Source organism: Tachysurus fulvidraco, chromosome 2, assembly GCF_022655615.1.
Source record: "Tachysurus fulvidraco isolate hzauxx_2018 chromosome 2, HZAU_PFXX_2.0, whole genome shotgun sequence".
Classification (NCBI taxonomy): Eukaryota; Metazoa; Chordata; class Actinopteri; order Siluriformes; family Bagridae; genus Tachysurus; species Tachysurus fulvidraco.
Genome location: NC_062519.1, coordinates 35,216,348 through 35,238,581, shown reverse-complemented (window position 1 = coordinate 35,238,581; position 22,234 = coordinate 35,216,348). Strand labels below are relative to the sequence as shown.

At 37.0% G+C, this 22,234-nt stretch overlaps 1 protein-coding gene and 3 long non-coding RNA genes across 9 annotated transcripts in view; 2 read left to right on the top strand and 2 right to left on the bottom strand.

Annotated features, from left to right (window-relative positions):
* Window positions 1-19,346, bottom strand: part of furina (furin (paired basic amino acid cleaving enzyme) a) — a 67,820-nt gene extending 48,474 nt beyond the window's left edge. The window contains exons 1-2 of one of the 6 annotated variants that reach the window (XM_027162521.2): window positions 19,324-19,346; window positions 9,294-9,556 (exon numbers count right to left, since the gene is read on the bottom strand). In XM_027162521.2, coding sequence (XP_027018322.1) covers window positions 9,294-9,470 — 177 coding nt within the window. In that variant the 5' untranslated portion in view covers window positions 9,471-9,556; window positions 19,324-19,346. Of the gene's footprint in view, window positions 1-9,293; window positions 9,557-16,457; window positions 16,904-17,590; window positions 18,092-18,962; window positions 19,087-19,323 lie in introns of those variants that run through there. The other 5 variants (XM_027162515.2, XM_027162502.2, XM_047810006.1 and 2 more) reach the window with 5 other exon arrangements.
* Window positions 11,368-13,783, top strand: LOC113653096. Its single transcript, XR_007139930.1, has 3 exons — window positions 11,368-11,596; window positions 11,724-11,887; window positions 13,402-13,783. It is a non-coding gene; the product is annotated as an uncharacterized LOC113653096 (long non-coding RNA).
* On the top strand, window positions 18,947-20,472 carry LOC113653101. The gene is made up of 2 exons (XR_003443029.2): window positions 18,947-19,081; window positions 19,977-20,472. It is a non-coding gene; the product is annotated as an uncharacterized LOC113653101 (long non-coding RNA).
* LOC125140717 lies at window positions 20,427-22,069 on the bottom strand. Its single transcript, XR_007139931.1, has 2 exons — window positions 21,204-22,069; window positions 20,427-20,879 (listed from the first exon to the last, which is right to left on the bottom strand). It is a non-coding gene; the product is annotated as an uncharacterized LOC125140717 (long non-coding RNA).
* Window positions 22,070-22,234: the final 165 nt, after the last annotated feature.

Genomic DNA, 22,234 nt, shown 5'->3' with positions numbered 1-22,234 from the left:
ATCAGGTGTGGCGGCTGGATTCCTACAACTCGATAAAATGGAGATGGCAAAGGGGAAGGTGCAGAGTAAATACAGACGAGGTGAGAAGTAGATCTGTAGCTCACGGCAGCAAAACCCACAAACGTCATAAAATCACCGAGACTGTTAGATGTGGGCTTGGGAATAAACAGTCCCAAGCAATATCAAGGTCAAGTACAATATCTTTTTGATGGTATTTTTTAAAAAAAAATGTATAAATAAAATAAATAAGAATCAGACATTTTCATACTGAAAAATATATACTACTAATACTACATAATAAGCACTAATACTACTGTTTAAACGTTGCCATTTAAAATGTAAATAGTGCAGCCTTATTAGGCCTTCAGTCATAAAAAGGTTGCATTTGTCGTATACACCAGAGACAAGTGGACACCTCAGACCAGGACCCATTTCTAATCGCTAAAGTAAAAAGGCTGCCTTCACTTTATGTAAATTGTTTTGAGCAGTTAAGAATCTTTGCCTGATGATTTAATAGACCTGCCAGTAACAAATTACACCAAGGATTCTGCAAACATGATTACAAAAGAAACAGGATTTTTGGGTGGAGGCTAGTGAAGTTTGAGGAGATGGATTTAAAACTTGTAACCTTAAAAGCATCTGGGTTTGGTTATTGGGCTTTTTGACCTCTCTGACATTCAAGTCCATTAACTGGACCAATCATTCACACACACTCTTTTGGGTAGTTGGGTATAATTACACTGGAGGATGGAGAGGTAACCCTAATGTTTAAATGTTCAAAGTTTAGGTTCAGAGTTGGCCACTTGCATCAGCTAGGCTGCACTTTAGAAATCAAAGTTTTTGTTCAGGTGTTAAGGAGGTCAAGCCTCAGGCATTTACATCAGACAGCAGCTCTGGCCTACACCCACACAGTCATGCCAAATGTCCTTTAGTAGAAGGTGTGTTGAAACTACTCATGGTTACACAATGTGCTGACAAAGGATGGCTCTTAAGGTTATTACCAACTCACGGTTATCATCTTTTCTATTTGTACAAGTTTTACAGCTCTCTTCCAGGCAAAAACAAAGACTATAACTGAAGCTTAAAAATAATAGTGCTCTCAGCTTTCTGGAACAAATCCATTCCTATTTGGGTCGCTGTACTTTTTCACATCACAAAAAGAATAATTTGAATGATTCACTGGAATCTGCTGGAAAATGATAAGAACCAGAGGCTGAATTCATGGGGTATCCAGCTAATAAGATTAATTCGAGGACAGTCCAAAAATACCTTGTTCAACTCCACTGAATACAAAATGATTTAATAAAAGAATTCAGTTTTCTGAATATTATTCAGCCAAGACATGCTTGACGGGTAAAATTGGTGTCTTTATTTTGTTTTAGCAAATAGCAGCTGAGCACTGTTCAATATACATGACTCAAGAGACATGCATACATTTGATAACACAAACAAATCAGTTCCACCTGCAGAACAGCTTCTTACTGAATTTTTTTCATATGTAAACTAGACATGATCAGAATCTTAAAGCCTGTATGAAACAAGCATGCAAAGTAATCTTAATTATTAGTCTTACAAATTGCGATGATCAACTAAGCAATTCATCCTCAGAAACCAAACACGTCTTTATCCGACTGAAATTCAGCACATTATTGAATAATTATTCCTGTAATGGACCAAGTGTCCATTAAGGTAAAAATGATAAGTCATTTTAATCATCTTTTATTGCCCCTTTCCATGGCAAATGATGTTACGGGTTTTGTTTCAGAGCAATGGTGCCATTAAAAGCATTACTATCACTTACATCCATATTAAAAGGTCAGCAAATTAAATTTTTGTAAACGGATGCACACCTTTATAATGTACTAAGGGAATGGACATGTTGAGTTTTCTGTTAGAGAGCTGACATTAACCTTGAAGCATGCACTTGAGCAAAGCGAAAATATTTCAAGTCCGCTCACAATCCCATCCATGGTCAGTGCGTTTGTGACATCCAGCCTTGAAGACACTCCTCTACGCAATAAATGTAGTGACTCACCATTTGAAGAATTTATTTGATAAGAAGATTCACTTTTTTCCAAGCTTGCTATCAAACAATCTGCCCTGGAATGTAAGCAGATTTTAAGGTCGGCTTTTACAATCATGGTGATAAAATGCTATGTTCCCTTTACTGTTGGAGAGTAATGTTAAAGTCAAATAGGACATTAAAAAATTAAGATGAATTTATTTCAATATAAATGATGAGCCTGGCCTATGAGGAACACAACTACTACGACATCTAAACAAAGAATTTGAGTTCTGCCTAAATTCACACTAGAGATGCACTGATCGTGTGTGTTTTTTATTAACTTCTAATGCAACGCAGATTTCAAATCAGATTTCTGAGCACTGCTCCAGAAACTAAATCAGACACAGACTTGCTCTTAATACCCAAGCTGAGAGAGACAAGCATCTGTTGCCAAAGCTCAGAAACGTTCAGAGGCACCATGCCAGTTGTAATGACACTCTCGCATGAAAACTTGTTTAACACCAAATGTCAATTAAATACAGTACATTACATACACTGTATTCAGTGCACCACACTGGAAAATTTGTCCAATCAAACAAAGTACATGGGGGAAAAAAATCTGTAGTAGAATGTCGCATGCAAAAAAAAATAAAAAATGCTGACTGTTCTGGAACACACGTCTTTCCAAATACAAATCAGTTTAATCCATGCAGTACATCCTCGGTTATGGTTAATTTGGCATTTACATAAATGAGTACACTAAAGGAGTTTGTTAGAATAGTTTTCACAATTTTCTCTTTCATATCTTATTAGTGATCCACCAAGCTGGCTTGTCTATAGAAATGTTGTTTCAAACATGATTAGACCAAGTAGTACGAGCTATTTCAGCTCTACTGTAAAAAACAAAACCCGAACAATTTGAAATTATTTGTAGCCATAAACCTATCTATAATGGATAAGGATAAAATTATGGTTAAGGTGCAACTATTGAACATAAGGTTTCAAGGTCAAATCCCTCAGTCCACCAAGCTGCCACTGCTGGGCCCCTGAGTAAGGCCCTAAACCCTCAATTGCTCAGTTATATAAATTAAGATAAAACGTAAGACGCCCTGGATAAGGCCATCTGCCAAATTACATAAAAGTAAAGCAAATTGGAATTGTATGAAAAAATGTGTATTAATTTGGAAAGTACAACTGTAGGTGAAAGGTGGGAATAATAAGCCACTGAAAGTAACTGAGCACAGCATACACCATTTCTCTTCCAATGAAACACACTTACGAAACCCTCAAATACTGGTGTTTATCTGCCTTTCAAAATGGCAAAACAGGCAAGATAGCAGTGCTATTTGGGGGTGCTATTAGTGGTGCTTATATGTTGTGGGAAACATTTTACTGGTATGCTTTGAGTCTACTAGCCCTTTAAGAAGAGTCAATGCAAATCTCACTTCCAGGATGACTCCACCCCTGCACACAGGGCACAAGGACTCACTGCACGGTATGACGAGTATGAAAATGATATAATTCATATCCTATGGTTTTCACACTCAGCAGATATCGGTGTGTTCAAGCTCTCCACAACTTAAGATTAAGGGAAATTAGAAAGAAGTCAGTTTCAGTGAGGCTTATGAGCAATACATAAGTGTGTAAATAGAGTCTGTAACTACTCACTCATCTTCTCCGGAGACTACCTAAGCTATTGTAATGCCTAAATTTTGCATGCATGCACACATACACAGGCCACAAAGGCTACACATTTTTTTTCTTTAGCACAAGATTTCTGTTTCAGACAGAATACTTTCTCCAAGTTAACAGAGCTGAAACCTCACTTGTATATCAACAATGTGACCGCTGCTGCTGGAGGGGAAAAAACATAGTGGGAAATGTGGTTACAGTTTCCTTACAAGTTTGCCTCATTTGTAAATTATTCAGAACACACTATTCCTGGAAAACAAAAATATGGGGGAGATAGAGGGTAAACATTTTGCTGTTGCGGTATGCAGATTCCACTAGAGGACACGAAAGCAGCTCTGTATCTCTGCCAAAGCTCTGAAAGCCAACATGATGAGGTACAGGCATTTTCTACCCAAATGGAAAGAGTTTCCCGATAAGCATCTGTGGTACACCATACAAGCAACAGGAAATAAACAAGTGAGATGAAACAAGTGAGATGACAACCATGACTCTTCAGCATGCCAAGAGCTTCTGCAAGGCTTTGCATGGTCATTTTAATACAAGATTAAACTAATTACATACAGGTGAGAAACAAGAGAGAAAAATAAACATGTATTTTTAAAAATAAACCGAACTTTCGAATGCAAATGAAAATTTGTAGGTCAAAAGTTGTCACATTGCTGAGAAAAACAAGACTAAAAACTGTCTGTATTTTTTGTGACCGAAATAAAGAAAGGCAGACAGAAAAACGGGGAAAAAAGACAGACAGAAAGGCAGAAAGAAAGATTGACATCCTAGTTGACGTGTGTATTAAAAAAAAAAAAAAAAAAAAGATGTATATATATAAATTTGGGCTATTAGTAAAAACAAAGTTCATAAATGACATTTCCTAATAAAATTGCTTTGTGACTCCAGAGTATTAAAAAAAACTTAATAAAAAAAAAAAAAGGAAAGAAAAACAGAATAGTTTTAATATCTTTTCAACAGAACTTTGAAGTCTTCCTCTTCTAGGTGGAGCTTGATGATTAATCCATTAATCCAACATCTGGCTAAAGAAAGCTCTATTCAGGGTTGACACTGATGTAATAAGTATTTATTGAAAAAAATAACCATGTTCCCAAATGTACAAATAAAGTACATTAGAAGGAGATAAACAGTTTGAAAGTACTGTTTTGATAATCACAGTAAACATGTGTGGGTCAGGATTGAGCAACAGTACAGGACCTCGATCTGCTGGAGCAAAAAGCAAACACTCGAAGTCAGAAAAGCTCAAACAAACAGACAAACATGAAGTTCCCGTAAACTTGAGAAATGTTTTACTTAATTTCTGTATTTGATGCAGAATGGCATATCAGTCACCATCAGAGCCATGTTTGATACCTTAACAGAGGAAGAAAATAGTCCAAGGTTAATAATGTGCCCTAAAAACCGTCAGCTGCAGCTGTGATCTTGCTTTCTCTGCATGAACACGTCACCTGCGATGACCTGGTTTCCCAGCTGCACAAATTTAACAGATGCCTTCCTGAGAGTTTAAGGCCTTGTTTTTAAGAGCACATGTAAAACAACCTTAAATACAAACTGTAGAATGAAGAAAACGTGCGTCAGTTCCATTTGTGGCACCGATACATCCCTGACTAAATAAACACCAATGAATATTGGTGTAACTGGATGCATTCTATCACTCTCCAGCATGAAAAGATTCCTGCACTCCAGTACAATTAAAATGCTCCATAATAAATCTAATTATAAAGACTTTCCTTGACATCAAAACAATGCATTTAATACATCACATCATTCTACATGTGCTTTTGGAATCCTCGTTTAAACGGCCTGCATGGCCTGACTATTTACCTAACGAGAGATTTTATTAGGGACAACCTGGCTGAAGAAACTGAGGTTTGGAGAAGCTGCTTGAGCGTCAACATTTTATTAAGACATCAGCCACGCCTGATGGATTTTGCGGCCTTCAGTAGCCCTCGCTAAATAACTACATGGTTCAATAGATGCAGAGACATCCGCTTCAAAGCATTCTGACTCTCAAGGCTAATCGAGTGGTAAAACATGCAGTAGTGCATAAACATTAACTTTTGCTAAGCAATACAGATAAATCTATGTAAACGTAACTTGTCATGGAACTGATATGGGAATGTGGACTATTCAGGTGCATCTATATAGGTAGTACTATAAAAAGCACGATAAGCTATGCAATTTCATAATTAGCCAAAATCATTCCAGACTTAAAGCAACACTAAAGCCTCTGGGGATTTTCAAATAAATGATGGCTAAAGGACAGAGCTGATGGATATTCAAATGTTTACATGTTCCTAGCAAAAAGAATCCTTACAATACAATTTCAGATATGCAATCAATTTCATTTCATGGTAATTTGCTCTCAAACAGCCTCTGACAAAGAGAGGTCAAGTTTCCAAAGCCACATAAGCCTGCCAGGGATGGATATACAATTAGACTAAAATCATAAAGCAAGAGAGTTACAGAGTCAGCCACTGAAACTGAGCAGGGGCTTTCAGCTAACAATTACTGAATTAATACTCACATACAAGCCTTAGTCTTGTAAAATGCAATTATACTTCAGAAAGGATTCTTAGTATAAATATAATTATCATAACAAAAAGAAGAAGAAGTACTAGAAATAATCATTATACCACTAAATGTCCGATAGGTAAACATTTAACTACACTCTTTCATTCAAACAAAAACTATCAAAATACTTTTCAATTAGATTTATTTTTTAATTTTGTCCAAGGAAGTGTGTGTCTCAGTTTTCAGTAAAATGAAGTGTTTTCTGAATTGAGCTTCTCCATAGGCTTACTTTACTCTTCACAATACACTGAACTCATTTTAAATGGCCAGGCTTTGGTTACCACTCTGTGTGCTCAGGTTGACCGTCCTTGCTCTCTCTTTATTAAAGCTACTGTTCACACACTACAGCCTGAACTCTGAGAACTGACAAAAGTATTCACAAAAGATATGATTAAAAAAAACCTCTCACAATATCCATCTACACCTAAATGATGACAGGCTCCCTACGGAGTGTGCCTCCTCTTGAGATTTCTTCCTCTTATTGGCTCATGTGTTTTCTTGCCACAATCACCTCTGGCTTATCCATTATATTAATAAAAAATTTAGTTCTGTAAAGCTGCCATTGTGTGACAATGTCAACTGTTCAAAGTGTTTTATAAATTAAACTTGATCCTTATTCAGATGTTATTTTTTTTCCTTTTTCAAAATCATCCTCTCATATCCCTTGCCTAACGTACAGAAAAGATGCCTGCCACAATGCCACTCGATGGCACAAGGCATGTCCACATGGATATTGGCTTCAAAGCATTCATTTCGATCAATTAATCTCTGCCTCGCATTTTGCACTGTCCAAACACTAGCTAAGTGGACAAAGCCATTGATCACTGTGCTTGGGCTTTACTGGATACCAGGAATTTTCAATGCACATGTAATCTATAAAAAACAAACAACATTTATTCAAATGTATATTTCAAAAAACATGATAGATCTGAGTCTCATATTTTCCATTTTAATGTACAAAAATGAAAATCTATCTAGCAGAATACACCTGGAAGTTGGCCTCTAAATCAGAACTTCTAGATCGTGGGTTGTTGTATCCAAGTATACCTTATATAAATGTTTTAATGTTGTTAGCACACACATCTCACAAGTGCCTGTAAAGGATGCACTTAAAAATAGCACACACATGTGCGCGCACACAAACAGTGCCACCCAAACAGTCAACAAAATGCTTTATGCATTTCATCAGCCACCCAGAGTGATCAAAACATACATTTAGGAAAATTATAAATTTATGAGCTCCCCATGAACAGGTGGAAGGACGTGCATAAATACTTGTGCAATGGCTTTTCCTGACTGCTGTGGTTTATGCTATTCAAAGTCCCCTTTGACTCACTGATTTTGACTCACTGTACCTGTTAAAAGAGACTGGGTCACCTGTGTCTACAACAAACACACTGTTCAAATAATAGCAACAAAAAAGAACATCCAGTAAGCAGTGATACATGAAAGGTTGAACTAGTCATCTATTCAAAGGAAAAAAAAATGAAAAACTAACCAGGCATCGCTGAAACAGCAATACTAGACAGCATGCGGACGAATATCATAACACACTCACAAAAGACTAACAAAAGCCAAACCTCCTCCTTCATGGTGTCAAAACACACATCATTCCCTTGTCATTTCTTAATCCAGGAGACTTTCCACCATGCATTTGCATGCAATTAAACAAATATACGCCTATACTGTACATGACTATACAAAAGTACAGTAAGCGCCATACATTCAAACTTACACTACATGGCCAAAGGTTTTTGGGCACCTGACCATCATGCCCATATGTTGATCTTCCCCAAACAGTTGCCACAAAGTTCAAGGCACATCATTTTCTGGATCATTGTTCATGAAGCACAGATTAAAATAATCAAACACAGCATGCGTCATACAACACTGCTGTAATTGAGTAGTCACACCTAGATGAGGTACAGAGTTTAGGATGCACCTGAATGGCTCAGGTTTCCATTTTTAGTTCAAAATTCCTTGGTCTGGAGATCACGGACATCATTACAATGTTGGAAACACTTAAATACTAGCAGTATTTGAAAAGAGCCATTCTTTGCACTTGTCTCAAAACATTTAACTCCTTTAAACATTTAACTGTAAAATTCAGTAAGTTAAAAATAGGATCAGAATAGAGCTGGGTGATACATCCTATAAATCGAATCTCCGATTTTTGGAGACAAAACCAAATAAAAAAAATAATAATAAAATAAAAACACCAGAGACTACTCAATAGATTTTTAGTTTTTTTTTGTTTGTTTGTTTTTAGCAACTTCAGAAAAACATGTCGGGGGTCGCTCTGTCAGGGGGTCAATTATTTTGAGCATATGAATTAATCCAGGCTTTTCAACTGTGTATACGGGCAGAATGTCTTTATTTAGTGATAAAGGTAAAAAAAAACCTCCGCTATGTTTACCTGCATTTTAGCTGCCGCTGTATTTTAGCTCGCTGCGCCACACGCCTCCCATTCAACAACATGGTTCTGTTTGAGGTGCTGGAATAAATTAGTCGTGTTGCTTCCTTTAGTTGCCACAAACTTCAGACAAATTTTACAGCGGGCTTTGGCTTGTTCAAAGTTGCGAACCCGAACCATTTCCATACGACTGAAGAAACCACACCTCTCTTAGAAACAAGCGCTTTGGTTTTGTCAGAGCATGCTGCCATGTTGTATTTCATATTTCCCATGTGTGAATCTTGGGGTGGGGGCGGATGATTTTTTTTTGTTTGTTGGGTTTTTTTTTTTTTTTGGGGGGGGGGGGGGATTTTCGTTTTTCTATATATACCACATTATCACTAATAAAAGATTAATCGTGCAGCTCTAGATCAGAAGGAGTTGATCTGAGATTAGAGTATGCAAAATTATTATCCAGTATGCATCTAACTTTGGAGGCAAAAGATTCATATAACAAAAGCCTTAAAAAAAAAGCAATAAAATAAAAAATATTACCACATGACCATGCTGAACCAAATAAGGAAGTTTGTGTTTGAGTCATAGCTTGCAAAATACAGTACTCACATTGCCGTGGTTAACGAAACCGTGCTTTTGGGCAATGCGGTTGGCTTCATCCACTCCTCCATTGACATGGACGGCCCATTTGTTTGTGTAAACCTTTTGGGCAAGGGACAGCTTGACCTCAGAGTTCAGGAGGGTCAGCAGCGTGACAAGTGGCAAGCAGGCCAGGCACAGCTCCATCAGAGAGGGTGGAGGTCACAGAAACCTCAGGTCTTCAAGTCCCTCAAAAAGTGCACATGAAGTGGATGCAGCAGTTTTCAATTTACCTGAGGAAGAGATAAAACCATTCACAATGAGTCAGTCATTCAACTGTGCACTCAAATTAAAACGCTGTTTACTCCCTACTTAATTTGTGAAGCTTAAGTCAAAACAGCCTGGATGACCAGTCAGCGTTTTAGTGCCAACTAATCAAACCAAGTCAAACTGGAACCGCAGTTCCATATCGCTGACTATAGAAACATCAAGTGTACAACACAAATCACTGCAGAGCCGTACATGAATTAATTGCACAGATCTTCAGCTCAACTACTACAGCAACATTAATCTGCAGTATGACTGAGCAAGTAAATGAAAATGAAAAAAATTAAATAAAAGCCAAACTGTGTGTGTGATGGGATTTGGAAAGACTAATAACATAATTGTTATTCTACATAATTGTTGTTTACAGCATCAGCGATGTTACACCCTCTCATTTTACCACACCTATGACTGATAAATGTGACGGATTTATGTGACGGAAAGAGGTTGTTGTCTAATTAATTGCTTCAGGCACACCTTTTTGGTCATGCACATTCAAAAACAATTAGCCTAAAAACTATTAAACAGCACGGTCATTTATTTAAAAAAAATAAAATAAAATCAATAACTACTTCATGTTAATCTCCAACTCAGACAGTTGTTAACTATAATATTAAGAATAAAACTAGACATTAATTTTTAAAACCTGACCTTAAGTACCAACGGTGATGTTGAGCAATTAGTCTTGTTTATTTTAAAAAAAAAAAAAAAAAAAAAAAAAAAAAACTCATGGCCTCCTCAATAAAACTCATTATTCATTATTATTTTTAATGTTGTGGATAGTCTGGTAAACAATCAGCTGCTATTATCATTTTTGATGTTCCAGTAGTCTGACCCAGACCAGATTCTCTTTTTTGAAGTCCAAAAATCACAGCCTGTTCAGTTAGAGAGAAACCAGTTTTTCCCCCAGAATCACAAATAGCTTGAAATAGATAGTCAGGTTTTATTATATATATCGAAGGAAGCTTGTGCTGGTCTTCACTTTCCCCAATGTGACAAAGTCAAGTGAAACAATGGAAAACTACCTATTTGGAAAACATTGAAATAAAAAAACAAAACAAAAACACACCACCATGTTTAACTATTGGTAAGTAAAAATTGGTTGCTTTCCTTATATTCCTTCCATATAATAAAAGCAATGTGTCTTATCTCTACAATCAGGTGACTCATGTAGCTCAGCTCCATTAGCAGACAGCAATGTAAGAGGGAAGAAGAGAGCAGGAAAAAAAAAAAAGCATTGTTCGTGAACCTCCATGTTCTAATGTCCAATCTCTTAGTTCTCATTCTACAAAAGCTCAGGTACTCCATAATTCCTTCAACCACAATATGTAACCAGCAGTAAAACTCGATTGTAATTTTAGGCTCCAGTGTAGGTGGTTAAATAAACATCATTATGGTACATACTGTAAGTAAACCTTAAACCCAAACTTGCCTTGTTCGTATCTTTGGGAACAAAAATGTACCTGCACTGTAACCTTTATTAAAGCATCTGAACACTTCAGAATAGTCCTGCAGTATCAAAATAGTGCTATTCTACTCTGTATTTCTCTATACTTAAACATAACTTGAGAGTTTTCATCCAGCATTAGCATTTTATCTGGATAGTGTTTTGCAACACACACTTGCCACTTGATGTCCTGTTTGCTTTCGAGTTCTGTGTGAGGTCACTTTTTTCCGAGGTCAAAGATTCTGTTTTCGGTAAAATGTACGCACCGTTCTATCACCACCGCCACACACACACTATTTACAAGGTACTTCTATATAAAGCACTATATAGGGCAGCAGTTATGGAGACAAGACCCAGTTTAAACAACACAGAATGACATGCTGCTACAAAGTAGAACCTTATAAACCACAAAATTACAGAAATATTTATTTTTTTAAATTTTTTTATTTAAAAAACTCTGAAAATGCACTTCGAGTATTTCAGGATCTGTTCTCTCAAAACAACGGAGTGGCTCCAGCTTGATAACAAGAAGAAATGTCCATTACTCAGTTGTGTGTAACAGGTATGAAAAGTTCACTGTATTGTAGCCATAATGTATTATTTAGACGCTCTATATTAAGCTAATTTCATCTTTGTTCTAAAAAAAAAAAAAAAAGTATATTTATGCTTTTCTTGTTCATTTATTTAAGATGTAATAAGAAGACAACTGGCTCAGGGCATTTTGAAGTGGCAGGTTCCATTTTCCAGTCATATGAAGTGGTCAAATAAAAGAGGTCGAAAAAAGAACAAACAACAACAGTTTCATGGGGAGCAAAGGCCATTCTGCCTGGTCCGATCCTACCGAAGAGATAAGGTACAACAAACTGCTGAAAAGATAACGGTGGCTACGATAGAGAGACATCAAAACACAGACAGGTTAGAATGACCATGCAGATCACTGTCCACCTACAATGGGCATGTGAGCATCAGAATTTGCACCAAGAGGATGGCAAGTGTTTCTGCGAATTCATTCATGTGGACGTTACTTAGATATATAGCACATGACTAAACACTGCTGCAAACCTAGTACACCACTTCATGGACCTGTATTCAGTGCCCTGCCACACTGTAAAAACTGTTCAGGAATATTTAAGATGTTTAAGAATTTAATATTCAAGTTTACGAAATATGACTAATAGTACAGGGTGTTGACATGGCCTTAATCTGATCGAGAACCTCTGCAACATCTGGATCTGCTGTGAACGCCTTGGCGCCAGATACCACTGAACACCTTCTGAGGTATTGTAGAGTACATGCCTGGACAGGGTTAGAGCTGTTTTGGAATCACCAGGGAGACGTAACCTATAGGATGCGGGTGGAATTAAGATTATTGCTGATCTGTGTTTCATAAAGATGTGTTTATAAAAAGAAAAATTAATTCGAAATGAAGACTGTTTACAAAAATGCTGATGCGTCCTGGGCAAATTCTGAATTTTAAGTATTGTTTAAACCCCATGTTATTCAGGTCAATAAAATATTCTAAAAATTCAAATGTAGTTTAAATTTAATTAACTACATTACATAATGATCAAAATGGTTCAAGTTCTCAGGTTCAACCACAGACATCACAAAAAAACATGCTGAACAAGTTCAGCTTTATTTAATGTGTTTTGAGTTCCTGTCTGGCTCAACCTGTTACCAGTATTGTGCCCTTGGCATGTAGCATGTAGAAAACAAGCGCTTTGTTGTACAATATGTCCTGTAATTGTATTAGAATGAGAAAAGCAGCAGAAATAGATTAACCTCTGGCACAACTAATCCCGCCCTTCTAAGAATGCAACTGTAAAGCAAGCATGGACTTACAAAGAGAGCCCAAGCATAAATACACTTAAAGGCTAGAACACATTGCACCAGAGCCTGTGGGCAAAATTATCTACAGACCAAACATTGCTAAATTAGCCTGAATAACAGAACTAAAAAAAAAAATGGGCCAACTGATTTCTCTTGAAACAAACAAGTTTCTGGTTTAGATAAGCAGTTGATTGAGCAAAGGAATACATACAAAGATCATGCAAACAAGACATACATGCATGCATACTCATGCACGCTCTCTCTCTCTCTCCGGGGGATGGTAGCAAAAGCACAGTGGAAAAAAAATTTAGGAAAAAACAAACTTAAACACAAATCGTTTCAAAAGTACATACAAACCAAGAACGTGTTTTATAGCGGCACAAAAACTACAAAGCTCCAACTTGGGGGAACTTTTGAGTTAAAGAAATTGATGCATTTCAATTCATACTTTGCATCCATTCAGTATATGATTTTATTTTCAAGTAGTTCCTAAGCAAATTGCTTATTTGTAATTGAATTTGATTGTTGTTTTAACAGGAAATAGTCATTGAATCAGCCATAAACCCTGTTCCTGTTGTGTGTGATGAAGATTTCAGACCTTCATTGAGATGTTTTCGGACATTCTAAAAGGAGATGCCAACTACATGTGGTCTTTGAGGACAACAACCTCCTCATCAGTGCACAATTGTCAGACTGTATATTTATAAAATCACACCCTCCAGTGTCACCCAAATGAGGATGAGGTTCCCTTTTGAGTCTGGTTCCTCTCAAGGGTTTCTTCCTCCTCCATCGAAGGGAGTTTTTCCTTATAAAAGGTCACCTCCGTCATGTCAGGCTCACTCATTGGGGATAAAAACAAACATTTAAATACAATATTAATCTTGAAATTTTCTACTATATTAAACTTTGTATAATAATATATGCATTATGTTTCTTATGTTCTATAAAGCTGCTTTGAGACAATGTCCACCGTTAAAAAAATGCTATACAAATAATTTTGAATTAAATTGTTCAGATGGAATTTGTTTTTAAGTAATAGGTCTATAAAAAATAGTCGCTGCTGATATTTCACAATACGCAAAGGAAAAATCATTTACGTAGAAATTACTGAGACAGCCATGTCCAAGCCCTCAATCTGTGTTAGATTGTGTTGCACCTTAGAGTTTGATACTACAACATGGCACTGACAAAGCAAAGGAAAAACCTCAAATTGAGGAGAGTTGAAACTTTAGTTTAGATAGGATTAAAAATCAGACATTCTGGTAATTATTACAATAACCCACATCACCAAATAAAGCTAGTCCCATCTGAAAATAGCTCTAAAGAAAAGGTTAGGAGAAAAAGATGTCAACTTTGTGATTTTGTTGATTAATTCTCATGAATAAATGACAAATATTCATTTTAAAAATATTCAATTTTCAAACCTGAAATTGTGTAACTTTGTAGATACTTAACTATATAGAATTAAATTATAATTTGAGAAAGGATCACACAGGAGTCACAAACATAATGAAGTACTGACTTCCTGAAGTAATATGCACTTTATACTTGATAGCTAAGAACCAATTAATGGGGAGACTTTTTTCCTTACTAATGAAGAATTTGGAGATCTACCAAAAGCAAGCTTGAAATACAAGAGATCAGTAAACAGATTGTTACAGGTCAGCATCAACGTTCTTAAAAATAAAGAAAACATTCACGTTGGCAGTGGTGCTTCAAAAACCAGACACTGTAGCGCTTTCTCTCGGAACTGGCAGCAAGGTGAAAGATACACGGATAAACCTGGGACGCATGAAGCCAGAATCCTGCTCAGATTGCTGGCTTCCAGTTGATGACTATACTAGCTAGCAGGACAAGCAAAACGAGTTTCATTTGCACACCAGAGATTTTAAAGCCGCACCAATACCGCGCATGCGCAAAATATCATGATATCGGGCCGGGTTTAGGTGACTTCTGGAGCTGAGCGGCAGTGGCCTTGTAGCTTTGGTGGAGAGAAAATGTGTATTGCTCTTCTCTCTGTTCACTGGTACTTTGTCATGTTTAACAGTGCTTGGTGTATGTGTATATTGTGTTTGCCGGTGTTCTGGATTAAAGTCATGGCGGAATACCCTGAGATTGCCACCACAGCACTTAAATCCCTATTGCCATTTCCGACATGCTGTCTTGTGTGAAGTGGGGTTTTTGTGCAGTGACAGCAACCAAAACAAAGCAACGGAATAAACTGGACATAAGCAGCACACTTCGGGTGTCATTGTCTCCTATTACCCCAGATGAAACCGTCTTGTTGCAAAGAAACAAGCTCAGGGTTCTCATTGATTTAGCATTGTAGTGAGTTAAAAGGCATGTTTAAATACAATTAAATTAAAATTATTAATTTTAATTTCATCGTATAGCTGTCACCCCCCCACTCCCAGCGGGCCGCGATAAAATTATCAAACATTGACCGTTCCGCGGTGAAAAAATGGTTGGAGACCACTGCACTAAAATGCCTTTATATGTAAATAATTGTGTGAACAGTGCACTATAAAGCACTGGCAAGTATTCCCAACATATAACCAACGTTTCCAGGACATCCTCAGGATCCACCACAACCCAGACCATGATAAATCTATGACTTAAGATGAATTCATGATCAATGATCCAGAAACAAATATGTATAATGTCAAAATACACAACATAACCTCTTAGAGTGTCTTACAGCTGACACTACTAGAGCTGCTGTGACAAGGCATAATGCACAATAACACACATCATTATAATAACACATATCATGTAATAGTCAGGTGTGGAGTGTTATTTCACTTATACCACAGCGATTGGACAACAATTACAATGTTTACATTTATTCATGAATGACACGTACATTTTTTCAACAGTCTAGAATTAGATTAATTTTTTTATTTGCAGAAAGTCGAAGAGACAAATTAGGTCTTGTTCTTACCAGAGTTAGGTCTTGTTCTTACCCAAGTTATAGCTCATTCCCTCACCAGGCTCTCTTTTGTCCACATCTGTTTATTACTACTCTTAGATAATGTGGAACAACCACCTTCCAACGGTCACACAGAATGGATCAGAAAAAGCACTTTAATATGAACCAGTTATTTGTGCTACAACCTCAACAGTTTTTTTTCCAACCTCTGAAATTGTAGAATAATCTCCTGACCACTCATATTCATTAATTCTACCATACTCTGGTACAGTAAAAATTTAAATCAACAGCTTCTGACCAATCAGTACTGAGAAGTCAAAGACAATATTAAACAAAACATGAAAAAACTATTCATTTTATGGAACACACACACATTAATCAAAAGTGTGTTAAAATATCACTAACCCGCTGGTCCATGTGAGAGAGGCTCTCTGTACTAAGTTTGAGAAAACAATCCCAGACAAGACAATTTCATAAGTGAAAGAATGCTTTTTGGATAGATTACCCCCCCCCCCCCCCCCATATAAACAACAATTATAGTATAATATATATATAACACAAACCATACTATCAAGTTTAACACCAACTATTCAAGTCATTTTTTTAAAAAATGGCTGTTTTGAATAAAAGTAGCAAAACATTTAAGCAAAATAAAAATACTCACTCCTATACGACTATACGACTCAGAGATAGTGGCAGACAGACAGGTTGCCCTCCTAGAGAGGCTTTTAAACTAATGCTGAAACTGATTTAAAAGTACAACCCGTTTGTGTGACATCACAGTTTCCTAGAGCTAAACACGCCTGTGAACACTTTCAACAGGCCTGACAATGTTATAACAGGTACCAAACCACAAATTTCTACAAGTCTTGAGTTCTGGGAGATCTAAAAAAAAAAAAAAAAAAAACAAGCAGCAAGTGACTCCATTTTCCAACTAAAAACTCTTACTCCCAGTGAGTCATGATTTAGTAAAAAGCACAGACGCACGTCCAAATCCTTACTATCGGGATGCTGGAGGCAAAACAGAATCCAAGAGCTTATATCATAGTCACTTAAGCTGATCTGGAAGTAAAAAAAATAAAATCCAGTATGTTTGGGTTTTTAAGATGTGTGAACCAAAAATACGAAGTAGAACTAAAGATTAATGGAGCTGCTAATTCTACAGGAACTATGAATACTATCCATTTTTTTCTTGATTCCAAGATCAGAAGGTAAACCATATAACAGTAAAAAAAAATTTGATTAAAAAAAAAACACTCTAAATTGTTACTTGTATGTTCATGCTGAAGATTTAAAATCAATACACAGGTAAAAACTAATCAAGTCACAAAGGTGTTCAAATGTTAATGTGAAATGTTGTGACATGTTTCCCAAACCTCAAACTATTCAGGCTTTAACTTTCATCACACAACCATTGCAACTTACTATCTTACCAAATCAGTGTTTGTACAGGTCAAGTGTTTACATTTACTCCTAAGGTTATACAATAACTCATCTGTTTATATAGTCACCTGAAAATAAAAGATTGAATTTCAAACTCATTAACAACATTAAACTAATAAAATTCTCTGAACTATCTTTTTCTGTGAATGAAAGAAGAATAGAGATACAGATCTAATAAGTAAAAACATTATTGCAGACTTATAGTTGACTAGTATTAGTATGGTAATATTTGAGAAATAAACCATAAATGTATTTTAGTTAGATGTTTAACACCATTGTAATGAAATGTAACACTGCGTAAACGCTCAAAAAATAAGTGAAAGCCTTTCCAGAGAGTAAGAGAATAAATCTTACCTTAGAGCACATTTGTTTATTCAGATCCTGGTGTTTATGAAAACAGCGTGTTACTATTTTCCCCTCTTTGGAACCACTTATTAAAGCGTGTTGGAGCTCCTGTAAGTTTAGACGTTCAGCTGAAGTAACCTTTAAATCGGTATTAGACTGTTGTCTCTGTTGTGATCAGGATTTGATGAATAAACAGATAAATTGAAGAGTCTCTCTGGTCACGGCGTCAGAAATGTAGCTCGGTTAGTGTCAGAAGTGCTAAACGTGTCCGTAAAGCGCGTGTGTGTGTTTGTGTGTGTGAACGTCTAAATGAAAAACAATAACAGACACTACAAAATGCTTGCCCTAGCTGTCCAAGTCTTGTGACAGGTTCATCCGTAGGCACGTTATTCCACACAAAACACACCCCATTTACTGAACCCCACACAGACACACACACACCTACAAACACACCTACCTACTGAACCCCACACACACCTACCTTCTGAACCCCACACACACACACAGACACACAAACCTACCTACTGAACACCACAGACACACAAACCTACCTACTGAACACCACAGACACACAAACCTACCTACTGAACACCACAGACACACAAACCTACCTACTGAACACCACAGACACACAAACCTACCTACTGAACGCCAAACAGACACACACACACCTACCTACTGAACGCCAAACAGACACACACACACCTACCTACTGAACGCCGAACAGACACACACACAAACACACGCCTATCTACTGAACCCCACACAAAACAATCTACTGAACCCCACTCAAACACAAACACCTATCTACTGAACCCCACTCAAACACAAACACCTATCTACTGAACGCCACACAAACTTTGCCGTTGCTAGCTAGCTTTCTTTGGACCCATTTTCCGCTACGCGACGCAGCCGAGGAGCAACGGCTCTCTTTCAGGAGGTCGCCTTTTGAACTGAACGCTAACATCGTTGTCTGTACATGTTCGAGTTACTAAGGAGTAAACAAACGGATGAAAAAACAAACACAAAGCAAAACAAACAAACAAAAATACGTGAATCCTCTATTAACGGTACACGAAGAGGTGGTCCACGCGACGTGCCTCAGGAAATACGTCACACGGGCACGCGCACAGAGAGAGAAAGAAAAAAAAAAAAAAAAACAGCCGCGTACAGCCTACGACTATATACGGAAGCGCTACTGTGTTGTAGCGCCATCTACTGGTTAGATACTATATAATTCCTCTCTTTCTCTATATATATAAAGTCTTTGCCGATCAAATTGACTAAAACGTACATTTAGGTGGTAATAAATGTAAACATCGCTTTAATATCAGGAAAAAAAGATGTTTGAGTAATGTTTTAGAAGATAAAAGTTCCTCACCGAGAGAAGCCAGGTGGAGAAAACCTACAGCCACAAAGCCAAACTGCTGACAAACTAAAGTCACCTGATTTAATCAGCTAAGGAGGATAATTGATTTCGCCCTGGTTTGGTTGAGTCAAGTGAGGAATCATTTACGCACTACACACTACAGCTGATGTATATTGCACAAAAAGCATAATATTGCACAATATTGTTATTTGCACTCCCACACTTTATGTACATAACTGATCGTTCATATCCTATATTCATATTTTATATATTTTATACATTCTATATTCAGATTTTATACTCATTCTGTCTATATTGTATCTCATCGTCTGCATTGTTTTCTTGTATAGTATAGTGTTATTTATGTCCATACCTTTTGAGAGTCACAAACTGCTGGAACCAAATTCCTTGTGTGTGTCAACACACTTGGCCAATAAATCTGATTCTGATTCTGATTTAGGAGTCATCCTGCATTTGAGTTTTGTTAGTAATACATGTGAGGACCTGTCTTGTTGAAGTCAAGTTAAAAGAGATACCATTTTAAAAAGCACAGTGCTTCTCTACATTGAGTTAGTAATCATACGCACTTAAAGGTCTCGTGCCACAGTACCTGAGAGATCTTTTGGTATTTTGTGTTCCATCACTTCGATCTAAAGGTACAGGCTGTTTGGTAGTACCTCAAGTACCGCAGAGCTTTTTCTCACAGAGCCCCAGAGTTATGGAACAGACTTCAAATTAGTGTTCAGGACTCAGACACAGTCTCTGTGTTTAAGTCCATGCTAAAAACACATTTGTTTAGTCTAGCTTTTTATGAATAGCTTTTCTTAAAAAGGAGTAGATCTGGAGGGGTCATGGGCATAGAGTGTTTGGTGAACTGGGACGTCTGGATGCTGTTGGCGGATATATTTATTTATAATATAAATGTATAATAAATAAGTGTCTAGTCAGAACTATATCTTACAGATTAAGATCAACCTGCTAATAACAATATTTGTTTTTTAAAAAATCCATTCACTAATTTTTCAGGCAGGTGACATGGTTGTGCAACAGATATTGTTGCCAGCTCATCCCCCAGGGTTCTCGGTTCGATCCAGAGCTTGGGTTACAGCCCGTGTTTTTCATGTTCTTTTGCCATGTTGTCTGCTTTCCTCCTTGAACATTCTGGTAGGTGTATAATTTATACTCAATTGCCCCTAGGTGTGTGCATGCATAGTGCCCTTCAATGACCTACTGTCCCATCCTGGGAATGTCCCTGTTTAACACTAAGTATACTGGGCATAGCCTCCATATCCACAGAGGCTCTGAACAGGGTAAAGCCTTTACTAAAAATGGAGGATGAATAAATGATTATTCAGACAAACTGTTTAGCAGATGCCTAATTATTTCTTCCATTTTTATCTATTATTATCTATGATTGGCTAGGTATATAAAAAGATCTAAATATTATCTCAAACTTTCATATTTCCTCTGAATGTGTGTGTGTGTGTGTGTGTGTGTGTGTGTGTGTGTGTGTGTGTGTGTGTGTGTGTGCAACAACAATTGGATCAATTTCCATTTCAAGAACCATGTGTTTCCCCTCTTGGTAATGGGGGTTTTGTGGGTCAAATACATATCTGGTGGCCATTGCAACACAGACTGATACAGACAGACAGACAGACTGATAGACAAAGAAAAATAACAGATAAGTAGACAAAGACAGAAAGATTGAGAAATAGAGAAATTGAGAGAGAACAGATAGATATTGAAGAGATGGATAGAAATATAGATGGACAGAGAGATAGAGAGAGCGATAGATAGATAGATAGATAGATAGATAGATAGATAGATAGATAGATAGATAGATAGATAGATAGAGGTTGGCTCTTAAAAGTGCCTTTGGTTTTAGGAAATGAGGTGATTAAATAGGGTGAAGGTGAAGTGTGACGGGATCTGCAGGGAGAACAGAAAAAGTTCATTATGTAGTGAAGGCTAGATATGTTGAAAAAAATGTTTAAAATGTGACAAATTGTCCCTAAAATACTTAATAAATCAATAAAATTCACGTTTTTTCCCATTTTCTGTATGACTGCACAAAAGGCGCGTCGTTTTTTTTTTTTCCCTTCTTCTTCTTTTTTTACTGTTAATATGGAAACAGTTGGTCGGCCTTTAATTCGTTGCGCTAACATGTAAACCATGTGAGTCTAATGGCAAAGAAAAGCATCAATTATAACATTTAAACAAATTTGATCATCACATTCAAGTCTCGTGGCTTACCTGGGAAGTGGTTTTGAGCGCAATGAAGGAGAATTCGCGGCCTGCAGAAATCAACCAATCGCAAAGCGGGTTGGCTCCGTCTCCATAGCAGCCGTCTCCGCTGAGGCTCACGGGTAATGCGGGCGTCCACTAATTAATTTAATTGATTTTTTATTTTTATTTTAATTCAGTCAATAACCACAACTAATCCCCCTTCCTCACAATAGAAGGAGAATCAAATAAAACGGATGGTCATGACATCGTACTGTTGAATTATCAAGCACACTTTCGTGTTTATGTGTTGAAAGAAAGATGAGGATGTCATTAAAAGAGAATAGGCGGTGGGTCAACAGGTAGTTTTAGCTGACGTCATCAACATAGTAAAAGTAGAAAAGGCTCATGGGTACTGTAGTATTTAGTTTACTGTCCTAATGCTTCCGAGTGGCAGAAAGAAAACCGTGGAGCGGACTCGAAAGACGCTTCCTATTGAAATACATTAGATTGAAAGAAGGGAAATACGTGTCCACGAACACGAATCAATGGATTACAGTTCGTGACTATGTCACGAACTGCCGTGAGACTGGGATATAATAAAAGGAGAATAAAATAATACGGATGGTCATGACATCGTATTGTTGAATTATCAAGCACACTTTCGTGTTTATGTGTTGAAAGAAAGATGAGGATGTCATTAAAAGAGAATTGGCGGTGGGTCATCATGTAGTTTTAGCTGACGTCTTCAACACAGTAAAAGTAGACCATAGCACAAAGCAATAAAAACAAGGATAAAATCTCCTGGTTGAATGTTGAGTAATGTAGTGCTTAAAGTTTAAAAATGATTAACAAATGAGCAAAAACAATGCTTCCGAGTGGCAGAAAAAAACGTGGTGCAGACACGAAAGATGCTTCCTATTGAAATACATTAGATCGAAAGTCCGTGCTGAGTGACACGAAAAAAAGGAAAATTCGTCTCCACGAACACGAATCAAACAGATTACATTTCGTGACCTCTGTCACGAACTGCCGTGAGACTGGGTTGGTGTGTGTGTGTG